Source organism: Coffea eugenioides, chromosome 1 (assembly GCF_003713205.1).
Source record: "Coffea eugenioides isolate CCC68of chromosome 1, Ceug_1.0, whole genome shotgun sequence".
Lineage (NCBI taxonomy): Eukaryota > Viridiplantae > Streptophyta > Magnoliopsida > Gentianales > Rubiaceae > Coffea > Coffea eugenioides.
The window spans coordinates 34815479-34842098 of NC_040035.1; the positions used below are offsets into that span (position 1 = coordinate 34815479).

At 35.1% G+C, this 26620-nt stretch overlaps 3 protein-coding genes across 3 annotated transcripts; all 3 read left to right on the plus strand.

Annotated features, from left to right (window-relative positions):
- Positions 1-5775: 5775 nt before the first annotated feature.
- LOC113771120 (serine carboxypeptidase II-3-like) lies at positions 5776-7866 on the plus strand. Its single transcript, XM_027315742.1, has 8 exons — positions 5776-6086; positions 6176-6302; positions 6358-6618; positions 6701-6919; positions 7032-7150; positions 7289-7384; positions 7483-7588; positions 7723-7866. Exons 1-8 carry the CDS (start codon positions 5776-5778, stop codon positions 7864-7866), a joined length of 1383 nt encoding a protein of 460 aa, XP_027171543.1.
- Positions 7867-10101: 2235 nt separating this feature from the next.
- On the plus strand, positions 10102-17169 carry LOC113771129. Its single transcript, XM_027315750.1, has 8 exons — positions 10102-10189; positions 11017-11209; positions 11496-11872; positions 12021-12401; positions 12519-12620; positions 12736-13647; positions 13742-16367; positions 16458-17169. The coding sequence occupies exons 1-8, from the start codon at positions 10102-10104 to the stop codon at positions 17167-17169; spliced, it is 5391 nt and encodes a 1796-aa protein (XP_027171551.1).
- Positions 17170-17680: 511 nt separating this feature from the next.
- On the plus strand, positions 17681-19818 carry LOC113771139 (replication protein A 70 kDa DNA-binding subunit B-like). The gene is made up of 9 exons (XM_027315756.1): positions 17681-17813; positions 17892-17988; positions 18091-18215; positions 18313-18391; positions 18478-18607; positions 18701-18852; positions 18951-19071; positions 19207-19447; positions 19676-19818. The coding sequence occupies exons 1-9, from the start codon at positions 17681-17683 to the stop codon at positions 19816-19818; spliced, it is 1221 nt and encodes a 406-aa protein (XP_027171557.1).
- Positions 19819-26620: the final 6802 nt, after the last annotated feature.

Below are 26620 nucleotides of genomic sequence, written 5' to 3' on the forward strand. Positions count from 1 at the left end.
GAAATACAAGGTCGTGGGGAAGATTCAGAGGCAAGTAACACGCATGAATTACGAGTATCAGTTCGTCCACGTTAAAGAAGGAGAGTTAACACTGACAGTCGAGTGTTGCTGTATAGAGAAGAGCAGAGTGTTCGGCCAAAACTCTAGATTTGAAGCTGGTAGACTTGAAGGACAACCCACAAAGACTTCGATGCAAAGAAGATCTTCAGCTGACAATATGTACTACAGAACTACGTGGGGCTTGATCCCATAAAACCATTTTTATGGATACGCAGGCAGGAATCAGTAAGGCGCATGCAATCAGAGTACACAACCTGAAAGTAATAGTCAATTGAGGTGGCCTTATATTAGTAGTTGCACGGTATGGAGAAGTTTTTGAGGAACAAAAAAAGTAAAAATGGAAAGAATAGAAGAGTTGTAACTATTAGGGTGTTATATGGCCACAAAAATTGGAAGGGATGAGGCTTAATCAGTACAAAAAACTTTGCCGAGTTGATAATATTTTTCTATATATAGTTTTTGTTTGTAATATTTCTAAATACTGTTTAAAGAAAATCTTTTTTAAATTCAAAATAATGTTGAATTAGAGGTTATTCTTGCAAATCATATCTCTTAAATTCTGTTTTGTTTGCAGTTTATTCCTTTGACACTAGAATAGAACAAGAAAACCAGGCTGAAGTATCAAGAATTAGAAGTCATTATTGATTCTAATCCTCCGTCCCCTCCCCATTCTTTATAATCTGGCACACGCATACAAGTACGACTATTGCCTAATTGGCATCAGTCTCACGTAGGCATTGAAGCAGTTCATATGGACTTGGGACAAACGTTCATGAGCTGACAGCTGATATATCATGTGCCAGATTATAAAGAAACTGGAGACACCAAGAAAACCTCTAGAACTAGAAGATGTTAGGCTGTGATATATATTCTCAATGGATTTCAATTTATCTAGTTACAAGTTGTCAAATTCCCAAGGGATCTAAAAGAACTCCCCTGGAAGCTTAGATTATATACACTCCCAAACATGCCTAAGTTATGTATATATATATATATATATATATATATGTAAATCACCGCATGATTGGAAACTCATTTGTTTGGGCTTTTCAAGAGGAATGATCGGTTACAATTTCATTATTTATTTTATTATTAATTTTCCTTATTACCTGACCTGATGTGGATTAATTATTAGATTCTACTCACTTTTCATAATTTACATTTATTTCAGAGAGTAAAACAAAAATATCACAATCAAGACCAATTTGACAGTTATCGAAAAAGAATTCAAATGGAAGGTCTTCAGGGGTATTTTTGGAACAAAAAGACACAAGTCCTTTTTAGTAATTTGCGGAAGACAACATTCAAAAAGAAGCACAAAAGACTGGAATCGTTTCTCTCCTAGTGGGCCGCCGCACATGAGAGCCAAGCATTAGAATAGATTAGTAATTCAATAGGTACAGGGAGTAGCAGAAGACTTCTCTTGGGGCTTTGGACAATTTCATTCTTTAGTAGTTTTTAGTCCACGTATGCTACACTTAGGGTAGAAATAAGGGGTCATCATCTTTTTTTGAGGGAGCAGTCTTTTTTTCCATTATTCGGTTTTCCACCGTTTCTTCCTCCCTAATTGGGAGAATGTACGTCGCAACTATTTATGCAGTCTTGTATGGGATTCGTTCGTCAAACATGAACTAATTCCCTTTGTCTAGTCAAGGAATAACGGATGCTTTGGGTCGCCTAAAATTGTGAGATCGATTTAATTTTATCTTTTTCTCTTATTTATTGGTATTTGCATATTCCCTGATTGCAATGCTTATGGTTATTTAATTAATTGATTGTCGTAGATCCGAATAATTAGTTCATTTGATAATCTATTATCAATTAGGGCATTAAATCCATAATTGTTTAATCGCTTTGAATTAGTGACAACTGGCATGATTAAATTTGTGTCAAGAGAATACGCGGGCTAATCTGAAATAACCCTGGTAGTGTGTTATTTGATTAAAATAGGGCTCCTCTAATACGTAAGGCAATTGGGAAATTAAATCTTACCAACATAACTAGAATTATTTCTCAATTAGAGCAGTGATTAACGGGCGTACCTTAATCACCGACACAGTAAGGAGGGATTGGCTGCCATTGCTTGTTTGGTAGTTATAACTTATTTATTGATAAATAATTGGAATTGCCTTTGGTTCGATGATCAATTAGGTGCACCATTGCTGAAGTTATTTCTTGGTTAGAGCCTTAGTTATCATTCATTTGATTTTAGTAACTTGTTATTTAATTTTTAATAGTTTCTTAGATTTTATTTGAATTTCTTTGATTGTCATCTTCTGCACAAAAACACCCCCTTTATTACTGTGGATTTGAAAAGAAACAGTTACTCCCAGTCCCTGTGGATTCGACCATACTTACCACTATTTACAAAAATTAACTTTAGTTGAGCAGGTTTTTATTATTGCATTGGTTGATAACCTGTCAAGGAAGCTTCTCCATCTCACAATTTTCATTGCCATGGGCAGATTCTGTGTCATTGGTCTCTGCCCTTTTAAGTTCATCCATTTTCCTCTTTGTGTAGACTGTGAAGAGAACCACAATGATGATTGCTACAACAAAAGAAATGACATTGTAGATTATCTCCAATGGAGTCAAATGATAGTTCCCGTACTTGACATCTGCAAATGTTCTTATTAGCCGACCACTGCAAGAGGAACATAAAATACACAAAACCAGACATTAGCACAAGCGTATAACGAGGATTTCAAGAAAGCACATGTTTCATATTTAATTGGTCTACATCAAAAACAGGTTTGCTAACTATAGCTCTAAAACTGGTTTACTCGGTGATGCACTTATCATCAAACAGACAGTAAAAGAGATGCAGAAGTATGCGAATGAAATTAAGAGTTGATTGAGTGATAATCCAACAAAATTGCAAACTTAAGGGATGAAATGTGCATCAGCATCAGCATTATCATTATCTCTTCTTAGTCTTGTATGCCTAATGGCATCTGGGTTATCTTTTGGAAAAAAAAAAAGAAGAAAAGAGCATGTTTTGAAGCTCCAAAGGCATCTGGGCTCATCTGCTCATCCTAAATAGTGTCTGACTATTCCACCCATCTGATGTCTTGAACTTCTTTTCATTCTTTTGGTTGTGTATTTTCGGTAGGATGGCAACATCTCATTTTCACATTGCCTATGTGGAGTGATGATGCATAATAAGGTTTCTTTTCCCATCTTTAAGGAGTAATGACATGGCAATAATTACGTGAAATATATATCAAATTAATAAAATTTATCATGCTTAATTATTCTCTTCAAGCTTACCTTATATAATACCTATACAAAATCAATTAAGGTTTGGTATTTGTAAGCTCCCAAACTAATAACTGGTTGTCAAATTGGAAGGTTTCTTGGCTATTATTGTTGTTAATTAACTAAATTTAGTATAATCTAGAGCCAAGGACCGAATAGAACTAAGTAGGAGAACATGTACAAAATTAACTTAGGACCAAATGAACTAATGACCAAAGATGTACTATATGGTGTAGAATTAACTCCTTCTATGCCTTTTTTTTTTATACAATTCAGAAATGAATTACACAACTTGTGGAGTTTACTTGGATTAGATATGCTTATGGAGTCGTCTTGAATTAAAAATGCTTATGGAGTCTACTTGAATTCACGGAAGAAAAAGGTCGGGTGTTAGAGAGGATTGACTGAATAAATGCAATAAAGCTAATTGGTGTAGAAATCATCCTTTGAAAAGGCTTCCTACATGTGAATTAGAAAACTTGATTAAAATTGAAAATTACACAAATACAAATTTTTTCAAATTAAAAAATACATAAATTTAATTTTATAAATAAATCTTAACATGTGGCATGTTCTATGTGGACATTCATATTGGAGGTGATACACCCGTGACAAAAAATCGGTGACATATATCATTACTCCTTTGGATTGAAATACGCCTTGTCCAATAAAATTTTGGAAATGGTTTTCGTACTGGAAATGAATTTGGACAGAATAATGTAAGGCTGAAAACGAAACTAAAATTTTTAGAATGGCATCGTCCCATTAACCTTTCTGTACGTATTCTTGTATTTAACACGTAGTCTCTAAGTGGAGATGCATTTTCAGCATTGTCTTTTTCTCTACTTATTTATTTGAATTTTCCAGCCAGAAGCAAACAAGTTCAACCACCTTACCCACCTGTCAAAATATGAGCAATTAAATTTGTGTAATTTCACCATCAAGCTAATAAATCTTACATACTATTCTACTCTATCCGGATAAGGTAGAATATTGGGATAATCTTAGAAACCTCCCCTGAGGTTTCTAATAATTTTACTTGGCTCCTCTAAGGTTTCAAAAATTACACTTACCTCCCTTGCCCACTTAAAATGAAAATACTAATTTTAATATTTTTAATAAAACTCTCTATTGCCATGTCTATGCAAAGGATGGATTTTATAATTTTTTTACCATTTTCCTTCTTATTCATTGCTCTTATATTTCATTGGAAGTATAGAAGAACTATTAATATTGTCCCTAATATCTATCCAAATTAAACGTTAAACTAGTAATTTTTTTTGATAACTTTTAATATCCTCCAATTTTTTTTGTAGCTCTTTTTTTTTTGGATATCAAAATCAAGGATAAGTCAACAATGATTAAAAACAAATGGCCAAACATCATTACCAAATTATGATAGTTACACCATTAAACTAGTCGATAAATTTTTATTAAAAAAATAGTCCATAAACTTGGTTACCAAAGTGTCAAATCAAATTTTTTACTTTATTTTAAAATTTGGTTACCAAAGTGTCAAATCAAGAGAGCTAAGTCTAATTTTTAAAACATCAAGGGAACTAAACGAAATACTAAGAAACCTCAAGGGAGGTTTCTGAAATTATCCCTAGAATATTTTGTTAATCTCTACTCATTAGAGACATCATTTGTACTACTATTATAACATTGCGCACAAATTTAATGTTTCGATGAATTGTTAGACTAGTGATTAATGTATCCATGTTTGCCGGGAACGTTGTTTTTCAGCCAAGAATCCAAAATCTACGACTCATAGCTTACGTTGGCATTTTGTTTTTTCTTCGGTCAATGATCAAAAATCAATCTTTAACTACTAAAAGTGGGCGTGTTCTTTGTGTTTGTGACCGGGACATGGAACCCACGACGGATAAAGCTCCGTTACAGGCAGCCCGTGAAGTGGAATGGAATAAACCTGGAAAAAAGAACAAATGAAAGAAGGGGCTAAGATTGACCTCTGGAGACTTGCTTATAGGTTCAACACATTGTTTTAAAAAGGGTTTTTGGCACGAATATTGAGTCTGGAGATAAAATGAGATCCAAGTGTCAAGGACATTTGAATGGGGCGTACGTATTGTTGGACATTTGCCCCACACTATAAGGGGAATACCTGGATGTTTAGTTATTGGGATTTTGGAACGTTTTGGCTGGGGGGGGTTGGGTTTTGAGGCCTTTTTTTCCTTCTTAATTTTAAACTTTGATTTAACTATTTTGAAAGGACCTCGCCTACATTGGTTCTACATTGAGTAGTTTACCACGGAGTATGTATACCAAAATTGTTGATACAAATATTATGTTTGCTTCACACGTTTTCAGTTGGTAAATTGGACAAGTCTAAGAATGAGGAATGATTCAATCATTGTTCTAATGGCCACCTATAAAATGGAAGCATTGTATCGGAGAAAGAAACCACAGATATCTAGCTAGCCAAACATCCCAAAAATGAAAGGTGAACATGGATATGATGGATATGATCGTCTTGTGAAATTCCTTCAGGCTAGTAGCTTAAGAAAATCAGTCAATCATGTGAATGAGGAACTGAACAACGAGTATTCGCCAGTTTACATTGGCCCCCAAGATGGTCTGAAGGCAGCTGACAAGATCACAGCGTTGCCAGGCGAACCAAAGGGCGTGAATTTTGATCAATATTCAGGGTATGTAACTGTTGATCCAAAGGCCGGTCGATCTCTCTTCTACTATTTTGCCGAGTCTCAAAATTCATCTACCAAACCCCTTGTGCTCTGGCTAAATGGAGTTAGCATTTTGTCTCCATTATTCTTTTTTTTTTTCTGAAGGTAGATATTTCGTGTAAAGAAGTTGTTACATGGCGAGATTTGACTACAGGACCTGGTGCCTCTTCATTTGGGATTGGAGCGATGACTGAACTCGGACCATTTCAAGTTAGCAAAGGCGGAAAAACGCTGTGGGAAAACCCGTGTGCCTGGAACAATGGTAAGAACTCATACTTTGTAAAGCAGTTGTTAATTGATTTGAAACGATTTAGAATAAGCTCTAACGAACGAGTCTCCTGCCGGCGTTGGATTTTCCTACTCAAACACATCGTCAGATTACATTACCGGAGACACAAAAACTGCTGCAGATTCTTACACAATTCTAGTCAATTGGTTAGAAAGATTCCCAGAATACAAAACCAGAGACTTTTTTATAACCGGAGAAAGTTACGCCGGTCGTTACGTGCCTCAACTTGCTCAACTAATCCTCCATAACAACAAGATAACTAACCAAACTGTTATTAACTTGAAAGGAATTGCTGAATCATCAATTGTTTCTATTTAATTTAACTAGCTTACCCTACACATTCAATGATGAATATAAATTGTCCATGGAATTCAGATTGGGAATGGAGACTGATATTGAAACACAAAACTGGGCGACTTATGATTATTACCGGACACATGCCCTAATATCCGATGAAATCCATCAGGGCATAGTTTCCAGTTGCAATTTTTCCTCAGCAGATGCTTGTCAAACATACAAGAGCCAAGCACATTCAGCTAAAGGCCATGTCGACGATAACGATATCTATGCTCCCTTGTGTTCTTCTTCTTCTAATACTCCTCCTTCGGTTCTAAACCTTGATTCGATACACTACCACTTTTCTTCCCTTGTGATTTTCTGCTCTAAATGAAAACCAAATTAAAGTAACATACTTTCTAATATATCTCTGATTGAAACAGATAAATGACTATGATCCATGCTCGGATAATTATGTTTACACTTACCTAAATACTCCTGCTGTGCAAAAATCACTTCATGCTAATACCACCAGAATACCTGGACCTTGGAAAAACTACAAGTACGTATGATATGATGTTTTGTTATTCTATTTCCAGTAGTATACGAGAAATCCACAATGGAGACTTAATTTTATACTTTCCTTTTCATTTTATTAAACTAAGTTTTAAAAAGAAAAAAAACTTAATTCTACACACAGTGGCTACATAGGCCATAATTGGGATGACGAGACAGACACAGTGTTACCTGTAATCAAGGAGCTCACTTCAAGTGGCGTTAGCGTTTGGCTGTACAGGTAAGGAAGGAAAAAATTTAAGCTGTAAAATCATGAATGCCTGAGGACCTTCCTATCCAGTTAGTGTTTGATTAAAGTTTGATCATTTTGAATCGCAGTGGGGACATAGATAGTGTTTGTTTTGTGACAACAACTAGATATGCCTTGAACAAACTCAGGCTCTCCGTGAAAACTCCTTGGTATGCTTGGTACACTCAAGGCGAGGTAAACAAGAATCAACTGCAAATTATACGTTTTCTTTTTTTGCATTTCATTTCTTTGGTTAAAAGAATCCTTATGTTCAATTGTTGTACAAGGAAAATTAAGTTTTTTTAATCCTATGTTGTATACTTGTTCAGGTTGATGGTTATGCAGTGGAATATGAAAACTTAACCTTTGTTATAGTAAGGGGAGCTGGACATCTTGTTCCCAGTTATCAGCCTGCCCGGGCATTAACATTGTTCTCATCGTTCTTGGTTGGAAAGCTTCCACCTTCCAACTAGAGCTGATTAAACCAAAGTGTATGATCAATTGTGAAATGGAATATGACTTGAGATATACCTATGAATCATTCACCTCGTATTGATCAGTTGTGTATATGATCTCGTCTATTTTCTCAAATCAAAATTATTGATCCTTAAAACTTACTCTGTCCTGTAAGTACTATAGTTAATCATCATGAATTTGCTTCTTGCCAAAAAGTTCCCTTATCATGTTAACTGTCATGCTTGTCCTTGAAAAGTAATCTCGACTGTTCTTAACCCAAGAATGTGACTTGATCAAGAGTTTAATAGCAAAATCTTGGCCACTTAGATGTAAATCCCAAAGGGATTTATATTTTACTAGGCCTGGTGCCCCGCGAGTTTCGCGGGATGTCCGTTATTGATTGTTTTTTGATAATGTAAGTTGTGATTTTAGAGAAAAGTTTGTTTTTTTTAGTTTGGGTTTTAGTGGTATAATTTGGAATTTTTTAGTTTTTGAAATATTATTGAAGTAATATTTTTGAAATAGAGGAAAAATGTTTTATATGTCTATAAGTAATTAGTTGTGTTAATGCAAGGTAATACAAAGTGGCATAATGTTGGTTGTACATTAGTATTTTATGTTGGTTGTATTTGCGTTATGTTATTTAATGTTAAAATGTAAAAGCTTTAAGTTAATAATTCAGTTGTGAACAAACATTATTGAAGTAGTAGTTCTGAAATAGAGGGAAATTATGTTATATTTTGAAAAACAATTGGCTGTATTAAAATATATTTTGGCAGAAGTGGAGATATATAAAAAGAGGTATAAATAGGATATAAAAATGTATTTATATGTTTGTATAGTGAAAAGAATTTTGTGTTTGCATTACGGAATTAAAGTTGTGTTTTGTAGAGAAAAGATATTTTTGTGAATATATGTATATTGTGGAAAATAAATCATAAATAAAGGGTATAGAATTAATTATAACTTTTTATTGAACGTATGTACATTGTATTATTCAATTTTGAAGTGTAAAAGGTTTAAGTTGATAATTTGGCAATTCATATATATTATTGAAATAAGATTTTTGGAATAGAAAGAACTATTGTATATTTTAAAAAAATGATTGGTGGGATTAATGGAAGTTAAAGATAAATTGGTATAATTGATTTGTATTTATTGGATATGTATGAAGTTTTTGTCGATATATATATTTTCGAGAAAATTATTATTTTTCTTGATATATATATTTTGGAGAAAAAAATATATTTTATGATTGTTTAATGTTTTTTATATTATGTATATTTTTTAAAAAATGATTGGTGGGATTAATGGAAGTTAAAGATAAATTGGTATAATTGATTTATATTTATTGGATATGTATGAAGTTTTTGTTGATATATGTGTTTTTGAGAAAATTATTTTTTTTGATATATGTATTTTGGAGAAAAAAAGTATATGTTATGATTGTTTAATGTTGTTTATATTATGTATATTTTTGTTTGTATATGTATGGCTATTATTGTAAATATTTGTTTATGAATTTTTGTTATAATGGAGAATAGTGGCTGGTAATGGTAAAAATTTTGTGAAGTTGTATAATGAGAGAAATTTAATAGTTGGTGGTAAAATTCTAATTTTATTACATGAAAGATACATAATTCAGGGGAATATGATTATTATGTGTAATAAGTTGTAATGGAGATGCTAGATCACGATTGCTGGATGAAGTCTCTGTCAAAGAGTTGGATAGAATAATTATTTTCGTTGAGTAGGGTGAAGAGAACGACACTTCCTTCATATAAGAAATATTTATGTGCCAATGTCAGCCAACCTTCTGTTATCTGGATTCCTTCTAGTTGAAAGATCCATCGAGTTTTAGTATGACAGCAATTGATGATTCCTGCTTCATTTGTTTGTATATATGTTGGTATATCACCGATGAGGATTTGAGATAGAAAATAGGGGAAAAAAGGTATTGGTTATATGAAGGAGGAAGCAGTAACGTGATGTATGGATTGTATTGATTGAAACGTAATTTACATGAAACTTACCAAAGATTCAAGATCGTCTGCTGTTAACATTATGTAAAATGAGAAATGTGTCATCAGTTTTTCTTGTTCTGTGAATAGTGCTTCAATAATAAAGAAAGGAAGGCATCAGTTTATTTTGTAATAGGGGGTTGACGTATCTGCGTGGAAGATGTAAATTATCAACCATATTATAGACTAAGTGCTTAGGAAGTTGTCCAATGGTGCGTTTTGTTTGCTGACATGGCATTTGATGATTTGCTGGAAAGTGGTCGTTCTCCATGCGCCTTTCACGTGAACTGCTGCTTGCAATTGTTAGTCTGTGGATTGCGTTTGTGAGCCACCGAACCCTGGCTGGAAAAAATCAACTCCTTCAATGGAACCCGAGACCGGACTCATAGTGGTCATCAACAATAATAATAATAGTGTTAGGCTTGTGGTGCTGATAATAATGCTACTCTGCTTCCCATTTTACCTAATGTCAGGTCTTTGGTGAGGTTAGAGTGTGTATTTGGGTAAAAGTGACAACTCCTATTTTACCTATTTACCCTTGTCTTACATGTTTATTTACTTTTTTTTTTGGCTTGGCTTAGTTTAGCTATTGTTGGGTTATAGATGTCAAAATAATGCTTTGTCACTTTGTAGCTTCTCAGCCATGCGTACCTTCTTTGCCTCTTATACTTTCAAAACGTTGTCTTCCGTACGTCTTGGGAAGCTATTCCATACTTTCTGTCCTGGATTTTACAGATGCTATCATGCTTTGTGGTTGGTTTATGCATCCGGTGATCATTTTTCCTCTTTCGTTCCGTTGTTTCAGCTATAAGGTTGGTTTGCTCTTTTTCCCTCTGCTTGGTTCTCTGTTCTTTTGGAGCTTTCATTTCTATTGTCCAGCTTCGAGGTAATTATCTCCGCCAGTTTTTCCTTTTCGGTTTATGTACTGTTTACTGCTTCTCTTTATCAGCTGTGCCAGCATTTGCTATTTTATTCGCTGACTTTGTTCCATTTTCCCCTGTTTGCGTGCTTGTGAATGCTGATCCATGCATGCCGTTGCTATTGTGGTAAGCTCATTTTAAAACCAAAAAAAAAAAAACCTTTCCCGCCTCTTTGTTTTCTTTCCAATATCTCATCTTTCTGTGCTTGCCATTTCCTCTTCTACAGCTTTATTTGATGTCGTTGTGCTTGGGATTTTCTGGCGTTCTCGTTCTTCCGAGGGCGCTGCTATGGAGCTGATCTTCTGTTATGTGTTATGGCAGGAACTTGGTTGCAGGTCAGATGCTTGTTTCTTTGTTTTGCTTGCCTTTTCCCTCCTTCTGCCTGCATTAGTTGCTGACTATTTCTTGCCTCCTTCCTGGTCATTCCGTACTTTACGTATTTTCCCCAGCATGCATGGCTTCTTCAGAATCTTCATGCTTTCTTTAGTGTTTTTGCTTGGTGCATTGTTTAATCTTTCTTTATCCTTTTCGCTCGCTGCATTTTTGTACTGTACATCGTGCTCATGCATGTCTTCATCCTTTGATTGTTTAATTTCTTACACCAATTCGCATGTGCTCCTGTTCTTTCCCTTGGTTTCTGCTATGTTCTTTTATGCTTATTGTTTGTTCTTACAAAGTCATCATATATGGAATGTTCTTCCTTAGTTATCTTAGTGAAATGGATAAAAATGCTCTGCGCCGAAAGCGCTATGCGGAAATGTCTCCCGATGCCAAGGCTGCACTTTTGTGCCGGAGATGTGAAGCCAGGCTTGTTAAGAAAAAAGACAAATCCTCTCGATCTTACGTTCGTAGTGTACCGTTCGGACATGTTGAAACTGGTGTTTGTTTCTTTGGTTCTGCTCCTGCTCGTAACGACCAGCTACCAGGCTGCCATAATGAAGTTGTTGATGGTTGTCCTGCTGTGCTTCAGCAATCGTTGGACTATATGTCTACCACTATCCCTGCTCCACTCTGCCTATCTAGTGGAACTTCTTCCTCTGCTGTTGTCCCACATTTAGTTCAATGTAGTTTAGTTTCTGAAGGTATATACCATCGCAAAATTCTAGCTCTCTTCCCCCAGGACCTTTATAGTTATTTAGTTGTCTTCCCCATGTTGACATCTTTTATTGTCTTCGCTTCCCTCCGTACTATTCTCATACAAGTGAGTCCATATATTTGTATGGTTTGCAGCACCTCTGATAAGTCGTTCGGTTCACCGTAGAGAAGCTGCGGTAAATAGTGGTACTGCAACGCTAAAAGAGCAGGCCTGTCTCTCCCCCCATGTTTCGGCTACTGTTCAGCCTTCTCGTCCTTGTAGAAAACGTTCCACAGCCAATTGTTCTCGGAAAAAGAAAAAGAACAAGCTCCTGCCTTTGCATAGTCAAAATGAAAATGAACAAACCTGTCATTTGCATACTGAAAGTACAGATGTCGTCTTAGAATCTATTGATGAGTCAAATCTTGGATCCCTTCGTTCTTCTGCTCCTTCATGCTTAAACGACTTAGGTGAGCATGGAGTGTCTTCCTCAATCACAGTCACCCCTGTGTCTTTTAGCCCTACTCAGCCTACAGGTATTATTCATTCATTTTGGTAATCCTTTTTGTTTCTTTCCACGTCCAGCTTGTCAAACCCCTGTTTCTTTTGCAACAAACGGTTGTTCGGTTTAAAATAATACAATGATTTGCCAGGCAACACAAATGAGGCCAGCGCATCCTTTGCTCCTCCTGTTGGTTTTACAGCCAATGCAACAAATTGTTCAACCGTTATATTGCCAGCAAAGAGGCAAACAGGTTGCTCTTTCATTGTTTGTCATATTCGTGACTTTTCCATCCATATTCCTTTCATATTAGATTTCTTTCGGACTTCCTTTTGAGTATCGTTCCCGTTACATAACCTAAACTGCAGGGACACTTCCTAGACAACGTCGCTCAAAAAACTCTAGGATTGATGAAATTCCTAAAGAATCTTTATTATTGCCTGATGCTCCTGATTGTCAATATTGTGGAGCTAAAAGATTCCATTTGGAGCCCCCTAGCTTCTGCTGCTCTCAAGGAGAAATTTCTATTGTTGCTCCTCCAATGCCTTACGCTCTAAAGCGTCTATTTATAGGAAATGATGAAGAATCTGACCATTTCAGAAAATTAGCTCGTACTTACAACAATAACTTGTCTTTCACTTCATTTGCTGCAAAGTATGATCCAGAATTGACAAGGAATACAAGAGGAGTATATACCTTTCGTGTTCAGGGACAAGTTTATCATTTTCTAAACAGCTTATCACAGCCTGATGATAGAACTTGTGGAATCCATCTCTACTTTTTTGATACTGATGAACAATTAATCAACCGAGTTGCTGCTTCTGACAAGCTTCGCGAGAGCACTTTAAAGCTTTTGATGGACATACTTTCTAATAATCCTTATGCTAGATTCTTTAAGGATCTAAGGGATATTCCTGATCTTGAAAAGCATAATATTGTGCTTAATTGCTTTCCTGGCCTTGACCAGCATATTTATAATCTTACTTCTACTTCTCAAGTTGCTGCTATATGGACTGAAAATGATGATGAATCAGTAAATAGGCAAGCACATATTCTCGTATATAGCCACTCAAATACTGCTCACAAGGTCCAGCATTATTATGCTTGTTATGATCCTTTGCAGTATCCTCTCTTGTTTCCCCGTGGTGAATCTGGTTGGCACCACGGAATTAAGCGAGCCTATAAAAGAAAGCAAACTGAACATTCCTGTGATGAAGAGGTTATCATTGATCCCTCTTCTGTGCAGGAACCATCTTACCTTATCGATTTAGAAAAGAGAGGCAAGTATATCTCCTATGTTTTATAATTCTCCGACGTAACCGTTATCAAATAAACTTTTCTTTACATGTTGACTTCTTTTTTCATTCCCTATAGCTGCTGACCATGCAAAAAAGGATGAGCATACTGTATCAGCTAGAGAATATTACTGCTATAGGTTCCAAATCAGGAAGAATGATGAATCCATGCTATTGCATAGCCTTAGATTGTTGCAGCAGTTTTCGGTTGATTCCTATGTCAAAATTGAAACATCGCGCCTGGATTTCCAGCGTAAGAGGCAAAATGAAATTCGGACAGAAATCCTTGAAGGAGTGCTAGATAGTGTTTCCATTGGTCAGACTGAAGGTTCAAAAGTTGGTCGAAAGGTTATATTGCCAGCATCTTTTATCGGTGGTCCAAGAGATATGAGGCGCAGATATCTTGATGCAATGGCATTGGTACAAAAATATGGAAAGCCAGATATTTTCTTAACCATGACATGTAATCCAATGTGGAAAGAAATTCAAGATTGTCTGCAATTTAAAGAGAGAGCTCAGGATAGGCCAGACCTGTTGTCTAGAGTATTTAGAGCAAAATTTGAAATGCTCAAGGCAAAACTTTTGGACAGAAAAATTTTTGGAGAAGTTGCTGCATGCGTTTATGTTATTGAATTCCAAAAACGGGGCTTTCCTCATGCACACTTATTATTAATCTTGAAACCACAATTCAAATTGCTTAATCCTGAGTCATATGATAGAATAGTTTCCGCTGAACTCCCTGATCCTAAGCAGTTTCCTCATTTGTATTCTCTTGTTCTTAAGCACATGGTTCATGGACCTTGCGGAGACATGGGCAAGAATAGCCCTTGTATGAAAGGCGGTAGCTGTAAAAATCATTATCCGAAAAATTTCTGTGAACATACAACTCATGCTGAAGACAGCTATCCATACTATAGGAGAAGAGATGATGGTAGCAAAATAACTGTCCGCAGGTTTGAACTTGACAATAGATGGATCATTCCTTATAATCCATATCTTTTAGCCTTGCTTGATTGTCACATGAATGTGGAAATCTGTTCCACTTTGGAGCTGGTCAAATACTTATACAAGTATATCTTCAAAGGACATGATCTTATCAGCTTCAAAATTATATCTGATGATTCCCGTGCTGATGTCGATGAGATTAGAGAATTCCAGCAGGGAAGATGGATTTCACCCCCTGAAGCATTTTGGCGCATATTTGAATTTAGGCTAAACGAGATGACTCCAGCTGTCTATACTCTACAAGTTCACTTACCTGACCAGCAACTGATTACTTTCAACAAGAACTCAGACCTTTTACAGCTGATGAGGAAAATTGACTTTTCAAAAACCATGTTGACTGAGTTCTTCAAAATGAACAAAGCAAATGGAACGGCTAAAACCTTGAAGTGCATTTATAGAGAATTTCCAGAGCATTTTGTTTGGTCTTTTAAATTTAAAGCTTGGACTGAGAGAAAGCGTAAGAGAGCCATTGGAAGACTGGTCACGGTCAGCCCTCATGAAGGAGAGAGATATTACCTTAGACTCCTGCTAACTCATGTTCGAGCTCCTACGTCGTTTGATAACCTCTTGAATGTTGATGGCAAAAAAATGAATTGCTTTAGAGATGCTGCTTTGGGCCTTGGTCTTTTACAGTCTGACACATATATACAAGAAACTCTTGAAGAAGCAGTTCTTTTTCAAATGCCATCCTCTTTGAGGCTGCTATTTGCTACTATTCTTGTTCATTGTTCTCCAGCAGATCATGCATTTCTTTGGAACAAATTTCAGCTTGATCTTTCTGCAGATTACCACCGATCTCAACATCTCTGTTTTAATACGCCTGAAGAAATAAGGAATAAAGTCCTGCAAGAAATTAAAAAAATGGTCGAACAAATGGGTAAGAGTTTTCCTGACTACCATCTAGCTGCAGACACTTCAGTAGATGTTCACTATGATCAGCTAACAAAGGAAATTGAATGTGAAAAAAATATTGAAGTTCCAGCAGAGGATCTAATGATGCCTTTCAAATTAAATGCTGAACAGCGGCATGCCTATGATTTAATTCTGCAGTCAGTTTTCTGTCCTGTTGGCCAGAGTTTTTTTATTGATGGCCCTGGGGGAACCGGTAAGACCTTCTTATATAGGTCTCTTCTAGCTACTTTGAGATCCCAAGGCTACATTGCTATTGCAGTTGCAACGTTGGGTGTCGCAGCCTCTATTCTTCCAGGAGGAAGAACAGCTCATTCTAGATTCAAAATACCATTAGATTTTTCTAGAACTAAAACCTGCCAGATTAGTAAACAGGGCAGTGTTGCAAAATTACTTTTTGAATCAAAGTTAGTCTTGTGGGATGAGGCTTCAATGGCCAAGCGAGAGACTGTTGAAGCCTTTGATGGTTTGCTTAGGGATATAATGGACTGTGACCATCCATTTGGAGGAAAAGTAGTTATTTTCGGTGGCGATTTTCGCCAAACTTTGCCAGTTATCAAACAAGCTACAAAGCAAGTTCTTATAGAATCTAGTCTCCCTAACTCTCCTCTGTGGTCTCAGCTGCAAAAGCTGCAGTTGGTGCACAATATGCGAGCCATTTTAGATCCAGCATTCTCAGACTTCTTATTAAGAATAGGAGAAGGAAGAGAAACTGTTGATAGACATGGCGAAATAACTTTACCTTTTGCCATGGTCATTCCTTATATTGAAAAAGAGCAATCTTTGAACAGGTTAAAGAATTTTCCCTCCAACGTATTACTTTTATCCATTTTTTTCTAGTTGAATGTTCATACATTCTCACTTATATTTCTTACAAACAGGTTGGTCGAATCTGTTTTTCCAGATTTAATGACCTATTCAAAAAATCCTTATAGTATGATCAATAGATGTGTCCTTGCTCCAAAAAATAGCTCCGTTGATAAAATAAATGACATGATGATCAAAAGATTTCCTGGAAACCTTCATGTGTACGTCAGTTCTGATAGAACCGTTGATCCCCGGCATCAAGGAGACTATCAAGATTTCTTGAATTCTCAAAATCCAAAAGGCCTTCCTCCTCACAAGTTGCTGCTCAAAGAAAATTGTCCAATCATGCTTATAAGAAATTTGAACCCTACAGAAGGATTATGCAATGGTACGCGACTCATTTGCAGGGAGCTAAAGCAGAATACTATCTGTGCAGAGATAGCTTTTGGCCAACATCGAGGCAAAAGAATTTTTCTGCCTAAAATTCCTTTACAAGTTTCTGATAATGACAAGAATGGCTTGCCATTTATAAGGACTCAATTTCCTGTCCGTGTCTGTTTTGCTCTGACAATTAACAAATCCCAAGGCCAAACATTGGATTACGTTGGAATCTACCTTCGCGAGCCAGTTTTTTCTCACGGCCAATTATATGTTGTTTTATCCAGAGTAAAAACTTCTGCAGCACTTAAAGTCCTTATCCTGCCTGGAACTTTTGATGGCATAAAAACTGATTGCAGGACTAGAAATGTTGTCTTTGAAGAAATACTCCGACTAACTAAACACTAGGACTGCATGTTAGACTTATTTATATTTAAGGTTAGTTAGCCATAATTATTATTCTGTTCTTATAATGTCTGCAATGCCATTCCTTATTCATACTGACATTTGATAGATATTCTCTTTATTGGTTTCCATTTAGCATGGAGAAGCTCTTATCCATGAAAGAAATTGTGCCTGATATGCAAGACTGGTCATACAAAGTTATTGTTCAGGAAAAACAGTAGATTGCCCAATCATTGTCAACGCCGACGAAGAAGCAAAAGCTTATTTTTGTTGATACAGAGGTAGATAAATACAACTTCTATATTTAAAGTTTCTCCTTATATTATATTCATAATCACACCTGATTCATTCTTGAACATTTTCACTTACGAAATAGGGATCAAAGGTTGAGGGCATTATTTTCAACCATGATATATCTAGGGTCGGACCAATCCTGCAGGTCTACAAAAAGTACAAAATATCGAATGTTGTGGTTAGACCAATCGACTCAAAATATCAAACGCCTGAACTAACAATGCAGTGGATGCTCACTAGTAAAACTGTCATTGAAGAGGATGCCGATGATGAAGATATAATGCCTGTCAAATTTAACTATACTCAATTCACAGACTTGGCACAGTATGTGGATCGTAAAGATAAATCTGTAGGTATGTATGTTCTGTGTTAGACATATATCATGCATTTCAAATCAGGACAGCTTTTACAACAACTTTTTCCTTTCACAGATGTCCTTGGAATAGTTATTGAAGCACAGGACAGAAGGGTCATTAATAAACATTTCAAAGAATCAGTTGTTCAGAAATTCGTCCTTGTCAATGAACAGTAACCGACCCTTTCTGCCGCTTGCCACTCTTAGTTAATTCTGTTATAATTCGACGTCTATCTGTTACATGTCTTAACAGCTGCCTATTGCCTTCATGTTAGATCACAAGCTGTCATACTTTCTATGTGGGATGATTTCATTAAAAATGAAGGGCAACAGATAATAGCTGAAATAGGCAACTACCCTGTCGTCATATGTCGCAGGCTCAAAGTTAACAACTATAATGGTAATTCTGCCTCTATACATCTTTATTTTAATTTTCATTTTTGTAAAAAATCTGATACAGAAAATTTGCCAATGTATCTTCATTCTTAATCGTATAGGAGTTGCGCTGTCGACATGGTTTGATTCTGCAATCCTTGTTGATCCTCCTGTACAGGAAGCAAGAGAATTAAAGAAATGGTATTGATTAATGCTTTATATCATGTTAGCAATCAATCATATATAATCACTTGTTTTGATTATTTTTTTTGTTTCCTCTATCCCAGGGCGATCAGAAATACCAAACTACTTGCAGCAATCATTGATGAAAAGAGCTATATTAAGTATAACCCTCAGATATCTGCAAAGCCAGATCAAAAAACCATTTTGATTTCAAATGTCAGACCATCACAAAAGGTTTCAGCATTTCTTCATCTAATCTGTCATTTAACTATCCATTTACATATTAACATATAAGTTAACACTGTGGCTTCCTTGACTGTCTTTTAGAATATATGGGTTAAAGCAAGGTTCTCCTTTCAGCACATATTCCAGAAATACTGGTATATGAGCTGTAAAAAATGTTGTCGGGGCACTGCTGCTACAGATGGAGTTATTTTTATGTGTAATACGTGCAAAGAAAAACATCCTGCTCAGCCTAGGTAGTTACTTTGAAATTAATTAATGTGTATATTCTACTTATTTATTGCTAACTCTTCTTTAATACATATGCCTCACTCCAATTTACATACATCTATAGGTGTCGCTTTGATATGGATTTATGTGATGATACTGGTACCATCACAGCTTCTGTTTTTGGAGAACAAGCTGAAAAGCTGCTAAAGTTCACTGCTCTTGAAATAATGGACCATTTTAAGCAGGCCTGTTTTCCTTGCAAAAAATAACTGTCAAATTATTATCCCTTCCATTTAATTGTTATTGTAGCAGACTTCTGCATTGTGAATATAATGCTTATCCACTCACCTATTTTTCGTGTCCATATTTTCCTTTCATAGAACATTGAGCTCCCTCTGGAGGCTGTCCATAAGGAGTTGGAGTCCAAGTGGTTTCTCGTACATATAAAACCAGTGCAGGCTCAAATGTCTGATGCAAAACAATGCTATACAGTTATCTACTATTCTGAACTTCTCAATAGTGATGCTGTTGATTCCCCTGCTGAATCTAAAAATGCTGAATCCAAAAATCCTACTTTGTTAATCGAGCTGCAATCTGACACTGCTGACATCGTCACTTCAGGTATTAACTGTTTAGCATTAACATTTAATTGTATCTATGACATTAATAAAACTTTTATTTCCTTCTCAGGTCAAATAATAATGCCTCATAAACATCTGTTCAAAAACTCCTTTGTTCTTCTGATTCTATTATACAATTGACTATATATTCATCTATCATTATTAGATGTAGCCTATATAGACATATATTACTATTTCGCCTTTGTTAACAAATTTTATTTTCTTACAGGAGCCACACCTATTCAAGAAACCAAACCAGCTTCCAAGGCTAGACAATGTTTAACTCAAAAATTGGAACTCTTAGCTGATGAAGCCAATAATACTTCCCGTTCTGTCAGTGAAGGCTCTAAGAAGAAGTCCAGACTCATGTAGACTGGTGTTATTTCCTTTTGTGTTAATAACTCCAAATAGGTAGCTATACTGTATATTGCTATCAATTACTTTTTGTTCACCGCCTTATTCTGCCTCAGAAGCCACGCTACCCATACCTGATCCCCTTCTTTTGAACTTTATTTTGTTTGATGGTTTATTCTCCTAGGGGAACTATGCTGCCAGTGCTTGATTCCCTTTGTTGAAACTTGCAGCTAAAATGAAAATAACTTTTATGTCTTGTTCCATTGCTGTTCTAACAGGACATTTTACTGTCATTTACTTTTTTCCAGCTATTCCATCTTTTCATTTCAATCCGATGCTCATTACCCTTCAGTTACACCAGAACACTTTAGTCACAATTTTACTGAAGAGTTATCTCCTTCTGCATTAATTATTCAGTGGATATAACAGATATAGTATCAATTATAATATGTACTTCTCTGAACATCAGCATTGTCATCTACTAAACTACTGGCCCAACACGCAACCAATTATATTTGTTCTGCTACGATAAACAGGCATCACTTGATAGTATATATATATATGTGTCTGTTTCCTCTTCCATTCCTTCTTACTATGTGCATGCCTTTACTTACAATTTATTACAAATCTCTTTCTTTATGCTTTCATAGCTCACACTTATGCAACTACACTGACCAACTGCTCTCATCCATTCGTCTTAACACCTTCATGGCACAAACATCTATCATTTCTATGAATTCCTCTCACAGCACGAACAATGCTCCACAAACATATTGCTTTTTTATTAGATGCAAAAACAAAGGACAGGTAATAATATTTGTCTCCAATGTTATAGCTTTCTTATGGTTTTTTCTTCAACTTGCGTTCAAACATGACCTTCCTTTTTATGCAACATACAGCCTTTGCCTATTGAATTTCAAATATTGCTGAGCCAACACGATAACACTACAATCACCTTCAGACATGGATTGCAACGATGGACTATCTCAGTTAGAAATAGCTGCTTTGAAGAAGGATGGATAGAATATTATCACCAGAACATGACCAAAGAGCATGATATGCTATTGCTTCGCCATGCTGGAGATCTAATTTTTGATATCATTCATTTCTCTGAACTGAAAAAGCAAGTCTATCTCCGTTGGACAGTTTCCCTACCGAATCTTTTGCATCAGCAAAACAGTATAGGTTCACAAGTTATATTTCCCTTTCTAATTTAGCAGTCTATATATACCACTTACTATATTTTACAATATTATTCTTTCGTCTTGTCAGATCCTACCTTTTTATCACTTCATCAGCAAATTGTTTCCTCCTCGTCGCTAAGCCTGGATTTCTCTCAAGATCTATCCAATTCAATCTGCTTTTATCAGACGTTTGACTCAGCATATCCAAATTCCTTGGTAATCTTCTTTTCTATCCACCGTTTCTAAACACCTTTCCTCCGGCAGAATAATTGACCCTTCTTCATTAACTAACTTACATTCTCTTATTTGTAGAAACTCCCTCGGTTTGTCGATCACTTTTTAAATGGTAACAAAACTCCAACTATAGTTCTAAAAACTGGCAACAACATCACTCAAGTTGGAATAAAGCGCAACCGACTCAAACAAAATTGGAGAAAGTTTGTTCTGGACCATCATCTGCAGCATAATGATACGCTTGTCTTCATTCCAGAATCACAGACAAGCTTTGCTGTTTTAATCTTTAATAGTGATGGAATTGAGAAGATTTTCCCTTGGTACAATATCTTTCTGCTGTACTTTTATGGTGGACAGATATCCACTTACATATGTAATCCTTCATTAAATATATAACCAGTTTATTATTAACCTGCTTCTCGACAAAAAAGACTGGTCTGTCTCATTTTTACTGCAATACATATCCAACAATTTACATTGCCCAGGAATATATTCCCTTGCTGCAAAATTTTATCAGATTTCTGACAATGCAGTGACCTACATGAACTGAACATCACGCATGACCCAACACTGAGCAACCAAGCTATTCTTTTCTCCCTACAATATTCCTTCACTGTGCATTTTATTTGCGATATCTATTCTATGTCATAATACAGCTTCACCCATTGAAACAAGTTCCCTTCTTTTAATTAACTAGTAATAGCTCACATGCTTTGTACATAATTGTAATATCTTAAAATATATTATTTTTCAAATAACTAATTTCTTTTCAAACTTTAATCATCAATATCATAATATCGTATTTTTATATTATTTATTTTCTAAAGCTAATTACTTTTAAAAATTTTATCAAATCAAAAAAACATTCCAATATAGTTCACATATCCCTTAGAATTCAATTTGAAATCATAAACCAAATACTTTTTCATTTATAACTTAAACTTTAACATATCAAATATTGACAATATTATGTTTAGCCAAAATTATAGTATATTCATCACTCTATTACATATAAACATGAAGGTAATTTCCAAATAACAAAAATCAAAATCAAAACTACTTGCACTTGCACTGCCTAATACCAACATTCATACGTTTTATATAATAATAATGATTGGTATGTATAATAATAGAAGATTGAGTCCAAGGATAGGTAAATAATTTTTAATAAAATTTTTTTAATTATAATTACCAATAACATTAAAATATAATCAATTGAAGTGTTTTATTTCCTTTAATAAGTGCCACATTAAAATCATATAAGTATAATTTAAAAATAACAAAAACTAAGATAAAAAAATCCTTACAGTTGCACTCCTTAATATCAACATTCATACTTTTTATATACTAATAATTTAAATTACAGTATTTACCAATCCACTATAACAAATATTACAAATTCTCCACTTTAGATATAGAGTTGTGCGCCCATACTTATTGTTCCTTTTCGTAAAATTTTCCAGTACCAGCCACAGCCATCTTACTTTACACCAAATTATTCGTTCACCTTATAAGCATTAAAAAAGGAATTCTTGATTTAAATCAAAAAGTCTAGAGCTACTAGCAGACAAAATGCCGCAGGCCTAACAAAGATTCCTTTACTGCATGCATTATACTGCTAGATTTGCAACTTCATGCCTGCCAATCTCTTTACTTGTTCTCTTTTCAACCCATCACTCAACTTATTACTCATATTTACATTTCGTACCACCCTACAAATCATTTACCATTTCTCTCCTACATATTCATCACCTGCTACCAATAAATCACATTTAGTTTCCTCTGCAAATACCTAGCACGCTCAATCTTCTCTTCAAAGTACATCCTGCTAAACAATACCCGTAAGATGAACCCTTCTACCATGCCTTTGTCTGCTATTCATCCATCCTTGAAACACTGGGGAGTTACTGTCCAGGCAATTGAAGCAACACATGTGAAGTCTAGCTCAATTCTTCAGCAACAATTTCAAACATTTGTGCTTGCTGACGCAGAGGTAATATATATCCAAGTCTTCCTTTTACCTTCAAATCATCAAACTAACTTCAATACAATTTAATACTTGCTAATCACAGGGTACGACAGTCGAAATGCATGTTCCTCAGAGCATTCTCGATCAAAGAACTGAACTGCTTGTACCGTTTAAAACATACCACATCTCTGGAGCTTTGCTTTCTCCGCCAATTACTGATACTGCCATCAGTCAATATCCATTTCATTTCATTGCTACTGAAGATACTTTAATTGAAGAAATTCAAGAGGCTGGTCAACCTTCTCTTCCTCTTCATTTCCAGCTACATTCTTTCTCTACATTAGCCGTAATTGCTGACACTGATCAGCTTATAAGTAAGTTAGCCCTCACACCATGCAATATCTTGTCCACCTGCCAACAAATTACTAGCATCCTGATTTTCTTTTTAAAACTTCCTTAGATGTCATGGGAATTGTACTACATGCTTTACCTGTGAAAACTATCGCTTCTGACAGAGAAACATCCATTGCTCGAGGCTATGTCATTGCCGATCGAGAGTAATAACCTTACCTGCTAATTCATTTAGTTATTCCATACATCATATATCCGAACAAACTATTCACATAAATATTTATTCTTCCTGTTTTTGCTAGCATGAGGCCATTCATTTTAACTTTGAAGAATGACTTCGAACAAGCCAATGGTCCTGCAATTGCAGCTGCTCAAAACGATTTTCCAGTCATCATTGGCATAAGAATGAAAGTCACAACACAGAACTGTAACCAAATACCTACTATTTATTATTTAAAAAACACCATCACACTTATAAGCAAAAAAATCTTTTTCGTCCATCTTGCTGTTCATATTTTCTTCCTTTTTTTCCCTTATATCCCAGATCTTAGTCTTTCAACTCAAGATTCGACCACTATTTTGATATCTCCAATAGTACAACAAGCAACGGATCTGCATCACTGGTTAGAATTTTTTAGGCGCTCTATGTTCCATCATTCCAATTACTCTGTTCCACCTTAACTTTTCCTTTCTTATTTTAGGTATCATCACAACGCGCCTTAGCTAGCACAGATGGTCCATGAACACAGTTATACTAATCCGCACATCCTTCTTCCTCCCCCTCACTACAATCAAATCCATGACATAGCCGCTCTGCTTCACTTCGTAAAATTCTTATACTACTAGCCAATTTCACATCTTAACTTCTTTTTCATATTTCCTTGTTAATATTTCCCTATTGCTGCTCCTATTGCTTTTATTATTTTATGTAGAAACCAAGGACTGCATGGATTAGAGGTGTCGTCGAGCTTGATTGTAAACCTCAAGATTTTACCTACATAGCTTGTCCCAATTGTTATCACCCAAACAACTGTGTAGATGAACGGAAAATAACTTGCAAATACTGCCAAGCTAATGTTGATCTCCAACCCAGGTACTTATAAATAATATACCCTGCTTATCTTACTCAATCTATACCTCCAATCGCATGTACATCACCTCATTAATTCCAGGGCTTGCATTTCGATCTGGATCACGGATTCAACTGACACTCTATGTCTTACTGCTATGGGCTCTGAAGCCAAAAAGCTAGTTCAATTTTCAACTGCTGAACTATTCTATTTGCAAATGGAGGTAAGTACCTATTTTCTTTTATGCATCACTTGTTTCGGTCTCTTTTTCCCAACAACTTATTATATTCCTTTCACACTTTATTCTCACCAGAATATAAATATAACTCAGCATCTCCAAACAATTCTCCACGGAAAAATACTTACATGCTACGTCAAACCCTCCACATCAAAGTTCAGAATGATCAGACGCTCAGCTTATCAAATGATCACTTACTACACTATGGATGAAGTTCACAACGTTGACAACCTCAACATCAATGATCTCAACATTAATCACTGAAGACCTACTTATTCTGTTTTCTAAATCTACGTTCATTAGTATTAATGTTTTTTTACTTATCTGTTAAATATGTTGTTCATTACAATTTCCAAATTTCTTACTTTCAACTTTCCAATTTCTTATTACTTTACTCAACAACACTGGGCATGCCAATCTTTCAAATCCACACCGCGCTTATGCGCGGTGCACACCTCCTAGTTTTATGTAAAACGGATTGTTTGCTGCATTCAATGGATGATAGCGGATTGTTGAGGAGGATGTTCCATTCGTCAGAAGCCAAGCAGTTGTTTGGATTATAGATGGCCACTCTAAATACCATGCAGCCTATATGTAAAAATCGAATAATCGAACCATCTGAGAGATTGTGATCTTGTATGAATTTGTTCCATCCGGATAGCTGAAAGTTGGTATCAAGTTTGATGAACCATGTGTGATTTCCATTTTGTATGAGCATTGTGTTTGTCCAATGGTTTCTCAAATGTGGATAAAATGATGTATTAATTCTCTGTAAGGAAAGGGAATAGAAGGAACATAAATGAGTGGAAACTAAGAGCTGTATGTATGGGTATTATTAGCTTACCAATCCTTCTGGGAATGCTTATCTATATTCGATTAGAAATGAGCTTGTCGATAAACCTGAGATTAGGATAAAGTAAGCTAAATAGTAAATAGGCACATGGGCACATTAAATGAAGACTGGATAGTGGAAGAATTACACGTAAGAGACAATGGAAGAAAATAAATGTAGTGGAGAACATAAAATTGTAAATATAACATATCTAAATTAAAGATTTTTAACAATGTGATATTAGAAATTAAGAAATCATATATTTGTATTTATTAATCGAGTAATCATTTTTTAATTCAATGAGCATTAGATCGATTGACTTGCAAATAAATGTTGCAAGAAAGAATAGTACTTGCATTAATTTTTTGGGAATTAATAAGATTCTAAAATTTAAAGATAATATGATTTTGAAGAGTCAATTAGTTTATTGAGATCGAAATTTAATAATGGTTGATCGAATAACATATATGAATAAACATCGAAATTTAATAATGCTTGATTGAATAGCATATATGAATAAATATATATAACATATATAAACTAAAGATTTTTAACAATGTGATATTAGAAATTAAAAAAATCATATATTTGTATTTATTAATGAAATAATCATTTTTGAATTCAATGAGTATTAGATCGATTGATTTGTAAATAAATGTTGTCGGAAACAATACTACTTGCTTTAATTTTTTGGGAATTAATAAGGTTCTAAACTTTAAAGATAACACAATTTCGGAGAGTCCATTTGCTCATTGATATCAAAAATTAATAATGTTTGATTCAATAGCATATATGAATAAATATTTATTTAATCATGAAGCAATTTATTTGTTGATTAATCAATATCTTACTGAAAATCAACAAATAAAGAATGCAACACATAGAATTTATATTGTTCTGTATATATTAGATGCACACAGAAATTTTATTGATTCGCATTTT